Source organism: Sardina pilchardus, chromosome 21 (genome assembly GCF_963854185.1).
Source record: "Sardina pilchardus chromosome 21, fSarPil1.1, whole genome shotgun sequence".
Lineage (NCBI taxonomy): Eukaryota > Metazoa > Chordata > Actinopteri > Clupeiformes > Clupeidae > Sardina > Sardina pilchardus.
In genome coordinates this window covers 14,466,647-14,476,858 of record NC_085014.1, presented here as the reverse complement: position 1 = coordinate 14,476,858, position 10,212 = coordinate 14,466,647, and the positions used below count along the sequence as shown (strand labels likewise).

General features: G+C 42.7%; 1 protein-coding gene across 1 annotated transcript in view; it reads right to left on the bottom strand.

The window, feature by feature from the left end:
* The window catches only part of si:ch211-153b23.7 (trichohyalin), a 16,505-nt gene extending 6,604 nt beyond the window's left edge, over positions 1-9,901 (bottom strand). Inside the window, exons 1-2 of the mRNA XM_062524611.1 lie at positions 9,696-9,901; positions 2,545-2,758 (exon numbers count right to left, since the gene is read on the bottom strand). Coding sequence (XP_062380595.1) covers positions 2,545-2,758; positions 9,696-9,796 — 315 coding nt within the window. The 5' untranslated portion in view covers positions 9,797-9,901. The remainder of the gene's footprint in view (positions 1-2,544; positions 2,759-9,695) is intronic.
* Positions 9,902-10,212: the final 311 nt, after the last annotated feature.

Genomic DNA, 10,212 nt, shown 5'->3' with positions numbered 1-10,212 from the left:
CCTCTCTCCCTCCCTCCCTCTCTCTCTAAGTCACTTCTTCTCCATCTCTCTCCTTCCCTCTCTATCTCCCTCTCTCTCTAACTCACTTCCTATCTCTCTTTTTCCTTCCCTCTCACCCTCTCTCTCTCTCTCTCTCTCTCTCTAACTCACTTCTCCTTCTTCCCTCTCTCTCTCTCTCTCTCTCTCTCTCACTTCCTCTCATTCAGCTCCTGCGCGTGTCGAGCATTGATGTGGGCAGGCCGTAAACAGAGACAGCAGTATTCTTCCTTTCGCAGTGAACAAATAAATGGGGTTTTGATGAGTGCAGTCTGGAGCCATGGACGGCGCTAGTGTTTGAGGGCGCTCTTTATGTCCCTCTGTCCAAACACCGCGGCCCGTCTGGTTAACAATGACAGCCCATCGTGGCAGATTGGAACCACGGTGAGGTGAGGAAAGATGAGGAGAAATTGCTCACACACATACTCATACACACACACAAGCACACACACACAGACGCACACACATATTCATACACACACGCGCACACACACACGCGCGCATGCACACACACCCATGTGCACACACACAGACACTACACACACACACACACACACACACACACACACACACACACAGAAGCACTCTCTGTCTCTCATTCTCTCCCACCCTCATCAGATACACATTTGGAATGACTCAAACTCAAATGACTCACCTTTGGAATGACTCAAACTGAATTTACATAATGCCGATTCATCAGACACGTTCCAATTATCAGGTATTATTCTGTGTTAAACTTATTGCTATAAGCATCACCTGCTATTGTAAAGCAATCTGCTATTGTAGGATAACCTTGTGTCCTCAGCCTATTCCGTCTCCAAGGTCATATTTCTTTGCTTCACTCTGTGACCCTACGAAGCACATGGTCCTTCAGCAATAGGCCACTTCCTACTAAATTACACTGTTATAAAGACTCTCTCTTGTTATGGCTTGAGCATAACAAAAAATATGTTATGTTATGCCTTGAGCATAACAAGTGACGTGGAAATATACTGACTATCATCACTGAAAATAATGCCTGTCAGCTGTTGAGAAAACATATTTCACCAAATGTTCATGAAGCATAGCGACAGACTGTACACAGGAGGACCACACGCAGAGTGGATTAATCCCTAGTACTACTGCATAAAGAGACAGATTGAGTGGTCTTTGTGCAATGATACATAAACACTGTAAATGGAGACAGATTGTGTGCAGTCTATGTTCAGTGGTGCTTAAAGAACACATACAGTACAGAGACAGCTTGCACGATGACATCCACAAGCAAGTCAGAGATCCTTTTACGTAAGGCCAGAGCATATGCTAGGTTAGCAACTACAGCACAAAGAAGCAAAGGCTAAAATAGAAGGATTCATCTGGGGATTGACATCCACACAAGGCCTGTGTAAACAGGTAATAACTAAAATTCCCCCATGCCACGTTATGCCACGTTATGTCTACCAAAGTATTGTTGTTACATATTTTAAACATTTTCACATCATATAAGTAACTTTCACCAAGTTCACTGCGTAGCAGACTTGAGAATGCAATGTCTAGCCAGACTACTTCCTGATTCAGAGCTGACAACTCTGAAGGCTGGCTCGGAGTGAGATTGACAAAGACTGGAGTATTTTTTGGCATGTGATGTATTAAAATCAATGGATTTTTTCCCCCCTTCTCACTAGTGCGAGACAGAACACCTCTCACACCAAATGCTTGAGTGTTTGCAACTCTTTTGAGTGTGGAGACGCTAGTATGGCAGTGTGCAATACCTTTTCTTTATAGTGTGTAACCTTAACTCTTTGTTAATATAGTACAGAAGGGGTTGTGTGGCTGTGAATGAACTCGCATCCTTATTGGTTTAGTATGGAGAGGGTTGTGGGGTTATGTGGCTGTGAATGAACCCCTGTCCTTGGCATGGTGCTTTTTCCAGTAGGCCTATTAGCCTGTTTGATGCTCATTAATGCAAATCAATCAGGCTAATAGGCCTACTGGAAAAAGCACCATGCCAATCTCTAGCTATGGTGAAGGGTATGTGATGATGTGGGGCTATTTTAATTCCAAAAGCCAAGGGAACTTTATCAGGATGCATAATATCCTGGATCCATGAAATAGCTGGCCTTTAAAAATAAAAATCTGCCTGCCCCTATGTTAACCCTATGTGTTAAATTCCCATAGGGTTACATAAGGGGTCAAATACTTCCTTCCCTTAGCATTTAAGGAAAACATTTATTTATTTACGATACATTCTTCAATCACAAAGAAAATTGGTGTCCTTGGCGGTCTAATTTCTACTCATTTTTTGAATTAAGGCATTAAGATCAATTATCAAATGATGATTTTATATTCCTGTTTTAGCATGGTATCAAATACATGTGCTCCACACTGTATATATATAAATATATATAGCTATATATATATATATATAGCTCTTTGGTGTGCTGGTCTTTACGTTTGCCTTTAAACTGTATTTTTATTTGATCTCTCTCCTGGTGATTTTACTTTGCATTTGGTAGTGTGTAGTCTCACCTCCTTGTTGATTCTGCGCAGCTCCATGTTCTTGTTGAGCAGCTGCAGCTTCTCCTCGTCGGCCGACGTCACGGACATGCTGTCGGTGATGAGCGTCACCTGCTCCTCAGTTGAGAGGAGGTGCTCGCTCCGCACCTCCTCTTCCTCCTCCTCCTCCTCCTCCGCATCTGCCTCCTCCTCTTCCTCCTCTTTCTCTCTCTGCTCCTCTTCCAGCCTGACATCACATCACATACACACACACACACACACACACACACACACACACACACACACACACACACATACACACACACACACACACACACACACACACACAGACACACACACAGACAACACACACACACACACACACACACAAACAGACACACACAAGAAGAAAATAGGTCACTATTCAGCTATTCAGACCTCGTTGTGACTCATCATTCGTTATTTAACGCGAAGCATGACCCTTCATCGTCTCACATACAATAATCCGTGATTGGCTCCTGTGGAGATGCCATCTTGGCAATCATGCCAGTCTTCCGCTGCCACTGAGGCAGACCTTGACATCTCATTGAGCTCTTCACATTGCAGCCCTTCATTCAGCAAAGCATGACTGATTCCAGTGCTAATACTTCTTGATGGTTAACCCACACAAACACACACACACACACACACACACACACAAAGACACACACACATGCGCTTCTCAAATGAACCAAATTCCATTAGGACTCACGGCCGGTTGATTAAATTCAATCGAGGGAATCAAATCAAGCAATTAAGAGCCTATCACAAAATCCAGAGGTTGTGCTCACGCAGCTGTGCATGGAGGCATTAGTGTGTGTGTGTGTGTGCATGTGTGTTGGGTTAGTGCTGTGTGTGTGTGTATTTATGTGTATGTGTGTGGTGTGTTAATGCTGTTTGTGTGTGTGTGTGTGTGTGTGTGTGTGTCTGTATGGTGTTAATGCTGTGTGTGTGTGTGTGTGTGTGTGTGTGTGTGTGTGTGTGTGTGTGTGTGCGCGCGCGCATGCATGTGTGTGCGCATGGAGGCATTAGGTTCGCATTACTGTTGCAATCGCCTGATGAAGAGCGGCCTGATGAGGCTGCCAGTGCAGACTAATACCCTTCATTTGACATGATGAATCCCATTATGGAGCCAAAGCGGCGGCCGCCACCAGGCCGCTAAACACCAATACGCCGGGTGAAGTGCAAGTCAAAGGGGATGTGCTAAACAGATGAGCTGAAAACTTTATTCCATGCTAGCCACTGATCTGATGTCAGTTATCTGTAAGTTTGGTGAGTTAAGCAACCGTAGGGGGCGCTGTGGAGCACCTGATTCCGACCCCCCGGCACGGCAGTCATTTGCTGATTCCTCCTACTCCCAGTCTTTAGTGTTCTAAAGAGCCCCGGAATTAAACTTAAAGGAAACTAGCTGCCACTAGTCACTCTGAAAAACAAAATAGCCTCATCACAAATTCTAACCCAAGGCATGCATGGAGTGAAGGAATAGAAAGTAACAAGAGCGTTGTTATATAGTGTATGCTGTAATTAGACATGAATTTCTACACATTATCTAAACATAATAATTTAGCTACCTTTTGACAAGACCTGCGGCTAAATACATTTTTCCGTCTGTTAGTAATTCTGTACATTGTAAGCGCAGCATGATTTTGAAACCCTGGGTGTTTGAGGTTTAGCAGACAGTGATGTTCTTTTCCACGCGGCCCCGGAATCAACACAGTGTTACGCAGTGGGGCATAATTTATGGAAATGACTGTTCCTCTGAGCGGCCTTTGTGAACTTCCCCCAACATTCAGGTCAGGTGAAAGGAGTCTGGTGGCAGGGACGGACGAAGACAGATAAGCCTCTCTCTTTATCAGCCACACTCCTTCAACCCCCACCCCGCTGCTACGCCTCTGAAAAATCACTTCACTCTCAACCTTGCAACAAAGAGATCACAACCTGCCTTCTGCCACCCCCCCCCCCCCCCTTCCACCTAACATGCCCCAATCCTCCATCACCACCCCCATCACCATCCACAGCCCCACTCCAACAGCCGGGCTAATCTCCTGACAAGCCATGCTCTCTGCTCGTCTCCACTCCAATTCACGCCGAAATGTGCAGCAAGCCCTACAAACAGGAACACACAGCAATCTCTCCCCCAGGCCTCAGATAGGCACAGTGGGGAAATGCATGGAGAGCGGAAAAGAGGGAGAGGGAGAGAGAGAGAGAGAGAAAATTAGAGAGAGAGAGAATTAGAGATAGATAGAGTTAGAGAGAAAGAGAGAGAGAGTTAGAGAAAGAGAGTTAGAGAGAGAGAGAGTTAGAGAGTTACAGAAAGAGAGAGTAAGCGTTCGAGAGAGAGCGGGGTGCCCAAATGACCCAAAGTGTTGAGTGAAATCTTGTTGGAGCGCTCCCCCAGTCCTTCAGCCCGGAGCGAAAGTGCCGTTTAAAAGGCGCAGAGGGACCGGCACGCTGGGTGGACCGTGGTAATCGGGGGAGGACACAGCATGTGGCCTCTCCTCAGTCGGCAGCACACCAAAGCCGCCCGGCCGGCAGCTGCCCAGCCCGCCCAGACTGGGCCTGAGTCAGCCAAGACTCGGAACTCTCGGAGCGAGTCGGCCGCCTTCGGAGACCTGGACCGGCCGGTTAACCACAGGGCTTTAGCATATGGCCCATACATATGTCCAGAGTCCAGACGGAGTTTATATACTCATTGTTATCACATTCACTTTAAAAGAGTTCACTTTGCCGGTGGTTTAAACAAAGTAGTTAGACTTTTGGAAATGTAATGGTAAGCTGAAGATCAAAGAATTCGATTCATTATTCGGAAGTGTCGAGACGGTCAAGCTGAAAGTGTGAGAGAGGAAATCAATCGTAATGTATTTTTTTTAAAAATATATCATTCATAAAGTTCAATCCGTCTGAAAAGTTGCACTTTCTGGCTTATTACAATAAATGTTTTATTGCTGTGGGGATGCCCTACTGAAACATAATTAATTCTAGACCGGCATTACCGTAGATTCTGCCTAGGATCTGCCCGAGTTCAGAGTCAGTCTGTTATCAGGGTCGATCACAAGGTCATGGTTCAAAATGTCTAAATAGGAGATAAATCAATCATGGTCACTGATGCCGAGCCACATATCATCATGTAATATTTTCCAAATAATAACCGGCCTGCCGAGATGTGGTCACTGTTTTCGGACGTCCTTGCGGTGTACTAACTTTATGCATTGCGGCGACCACCAAGCCAAGCAGATCGTAAACCGTTTTACGACGTCTGAAGTTTGGAAATGGTTTCTCGAATATATGCGAGGGCGCAACTTCTCTGAGGAACGCTATTCTGCCAAGGCCGCTGCCGTTGTAATTCACTGTCACAGATTATGTGCAGCACTGCATCCGAGGTGGCAATAAAGAAAATAATTTCGCTTATCGGGGGACATCATAAATGGCATCTGAATAAACAGTATAATATATATATATATTATGGTTGCATGATTCACTCACACAGTGTGACGCTACTGAGCAGGAGAAGGTGTTTCAACATCCTGGTGTGACAACTATTTTGGAACAGAGACAGCTGCTGTTTGAATAAATAAAACAAAATCCATTATGAAAAATTGCTTTCCTGTTGAATAGCTCAGTTTCTAATTTAACAGGGTGTTGACATGTGGAAAGATTTTTCAATCAACACATTTGTTTGCAGGTTAAACATGATGTGACTAAAAAAGGAATTGATTTGGCGTAAGTGCCATTTGGCTGGAATTCACTACATGATAATGTGGTGCTGTGGAAAAATGGTTCAAGTGTGAACCTTGTTGCTTCATAGTGTGCATAGTAAACATTTTAGCTCTTGTATAAATGTACAAGACACAAGAGAAACAGCTACTGCAATGCACTAATTTATGAATGTGATAAATATTTATGAATGATTTTATTGCCCGTATTTCAACACAGTTCTAAAAGCATTACTTTGTGGTGCTTAATATGTCCCTCACACAAGAAAGGATTGCGCTGTTTTGCCAGGCCTGTCATTCAAATTCTGCTGTACAGAAGAGTCTGTGGTGCAATACTTTTCTATGGGGGAAGTTCCAAGGATTTTCCATAGGTAGGCAGTGTCAAAAACCCTGTTCTGACATTATAAAGTGATTGTCAGATTTTTTAAAAGGTGTTGCAACATCGCTCTTGTGTCTGTGTGGAGACATGGGCGTACTGAATATGCATTTATGGGGCTGTCCATCTAAATGCACACAATCCAAGGAGGTGATTGGGACAGTCAGTCAACCACTAAATGAGTTTTATTTGCGCTGATGGCAGGCCAGAGCATGTAGGAATTTAATGCCCGTGAAAAACCCCCAACACATTTTATGCTGAAGACACAATGCAGTATTTTTCAGTATGTCTTAATTTGTTTCTCTATGTTTTTATTATGTCCGGAGAAAATCCGGGGAGAACTTGCTATTCTGTCATGCAAGATCACTTAATTTATTCAACGAAGCGGAGAGAAATCAAAACAACCGTGCCATTCTAGCCACAACGCCGTAGCTTTGTACTTTCTGTTCTCCTTTAGCCCACTGTGGCATCCGGGTCACGGATGCACACCTGTTATTCTATGCACCACAATGCACAAAGTTCTCCTTTCTAGAGACACCATTACACTGGCAAACTAAAGAGCTATTGCATCTAACTATACCTCAAACAGAAGGGTTTATTACAGCAAATTGAACTAAACTGTGGCAATTGTGACATGTCAAAAGATTCTGGTGTGAGACTCATTGATTGTTGGCAGTTGTTGTTGGAATAATACTTTCTTAAAAATCTGAAAACTTGCTTGCTTCATAACTTGGCAATGCACAGGTTTGTGTGTGGAAATATTTTTCAGTCAATAGACTCAACACATTTCTTTGCTGGTTAAACTACTAAATGAGTTTTGATGTTCAAAGCAACGTTCTCTGTCTCTGCCCAGATGTCACAACTGTATTTTTTCCAAAGCTGCACTGCCCATAACAGTGACGTCATTGCATTACCAAAAAGAAAGAACTCTTTCATCAAACTATGTAATTGAATCGAATTGCAAGTTCTTGTGTTGTGAATGTGCCGTTAAATAGGCCAATCCCTACAGGTGGGCCTAGGCCTGAAATGTCCCAATCATAACATGAGACATGAGATAAATGATGAAAATAAAGCACTTTGTGGTGTAACTGCAACTTCATAGAGCTTGGTGGCTTTGTTACCACCTTGGTGGGAATTATTTTCTGAGGTTGTTGGGCTGTATTATTACCCTACAGTATACATATTTCTACTCATATCAAATGATGGTTATTATAATTGTTTATGATCATACACAACAACTCCTGAATGTGTCTCCTGACCAATAAACACTGCACATATTTTGCCCATCTATAGCCACATGGGGAAATCCAGGCATTGTCCATGGAGACCATGATCAGGTGCTTCAGAGCTGACTAACCCCCTCCCACCACTGAGACGGTACCGTCTCCCTCCTGGGGAGGGCCTGGGCCTCCACCCTTACACACCAGTTCCGCTCCCAAAGCATCACACTTCCCCTATAGATGGTGAGCGCAGTTTCAAAAATAGTAACCCAAATTTTTGAGAACGTTTCAAATCTGTTATTTATTTTCCCCCAGGGAGCCTTAGAATGACACAGAATGCATCATATTTTAGCATTTCTCTAATCTATGCCCGTTGAAATTTATTGTCTCCTCAGTGGAGGAAACAGGAAATAATATTCTCATTTCCACAGGCTGTGAAAGGGATTTACCAGAATAATACATCACTCTGAAATGGAGGTGCCAAAACAGGGTGAAATACTGATAAGGTCTCAGACCCAAATGAGTGACCTGTAACTTTTAAAGAAAAGACTCATTCAAGACTATCAATCAACTCAGCATCTCTATCCATGCAGTTATCCAAAGCCATAAAGAACTGTATTGAAAACATAATGATCCAACACATCTATATTACTGAAATAAGAAGCAAACAAAAAACTCTTCCAAATGAAACATGAGAATTCAATTAAAGATGTGCAGGCAACTCAAAATGATTAATGGGACTTTGTACTTCTTTAAAAATGCTCTAGTTTCCAATCGCCTTGCATTTAAAGGATATATATATATTTATATAAACCAAGAGGCATTATTTCTGTGATTTACTGCGGCCAGTAAAACATCTTATGAGTGAAATATGAAGGTCAGGCCATGTCATTATAGGGGACAACCATTTCCCCCAGTCTATTTCTATCTCAATTTCACATATCAAGTTATATGGAAAGCCATTGATCATGGTGGCACTAAAATGTAGTAAAAAAGTAACATATCAACATTATACATTGATACAGATCATTATTATGAAACATATTTGCAAATGGGTTTGAGAGAGACATCACAACCAACTAGATTTGCATATCCGAGGAACTGCAAGAGTGGGTTTGATCAGGCGCAACAGTACCTCTTTTTTTTGGAAATCAGGCACACGGATCAAAAGTTATCACCATTAACGCAACATCCAATAAGCCAAAACGCATATATTAAGCAGTTACTATGTTGGTTGCTAGGATTATCATGCTGGTTGTAATGGTGGTTGCTATTATAGTGGCAATTGCTACTGTAGGCTTTTGCTAGGGAAATTAGCATAGTTGCCAGGGTGTTGCTAGGGTAATTAGTATGGCTGCTAGGATGTTACCAAATATCATCCCATCCAACCCAATGTGTATACAGGTCATGTACATGGTCTATAGCGGATCTACAAAGATTTGTTTGACATGTTTGATTGGCTTCAAAAAATGATGTGACAGTGCGGACCTGTATGCACATGGATTGACAAGGATTGGCTTTAAAAATATGTGACAGCGTGAGTCTTTTTTTACACGACTTATAATATAATAATAGAAATTTCACAGTGCTAAATGCATGTTTCCAACTGAACTTGGCTTCAGTGACAGGATTCCAAAGGTACCTAATTTTTGAAAATCAGTCATAATAGTCAAAAGTTACATGCACACACAGCCCAGCCAAGTTTATGCTTTTATCAGTTAGGCTATGATGAACAACTCATAATTGTCATTTAGCATTCAACACTAAACGAGCTGACGTCATTTAAGAGTTACTTTACTCAGACAAACGCTGTGAGCAAAGAAAATCTGTACGTACCCACTGGGAAGAGAAACCTCCGGGTGTGAATTTAGAGATGAAGAGCTCTCTTTGGGAGGAGACTCGCCATCGGATAAGTATGGCAGCAAACTTCCATCCATGGCAGCTTCTGGAGAGGTCTGTGTTGATTCAAGGGCTGGTCACACTAAAACTATCGCAGTCTAGTCCTCTGCTGTCGCTGATGCTCAGAAAACATCTGAGAAAACAAATGCTGCTTGACTAGTTATGAGTGTTGTAGCCTAAAAGAGGAAGTTTTAATATAACTCAAGAGTTCACGTATAAGGGGAACCTGGACAGAAAAAGAGGAAGTCAGTGCAGTCAACAAACAATCCCTTTTGTCTTTCCTTTGAGACTCACTGTTTCATGTATGATAATGGATTATCAGATTATAATGCTAATAGTCTTCTGGAATTGTAGCCAAGGAAACCAATGGAATTTTAGCTAATGTATGGAGAGCATTGATTTGTTGAGGGAGCCCAGCTGATTGTTGTCATGGCTACATTTTATGGTGGGAAAT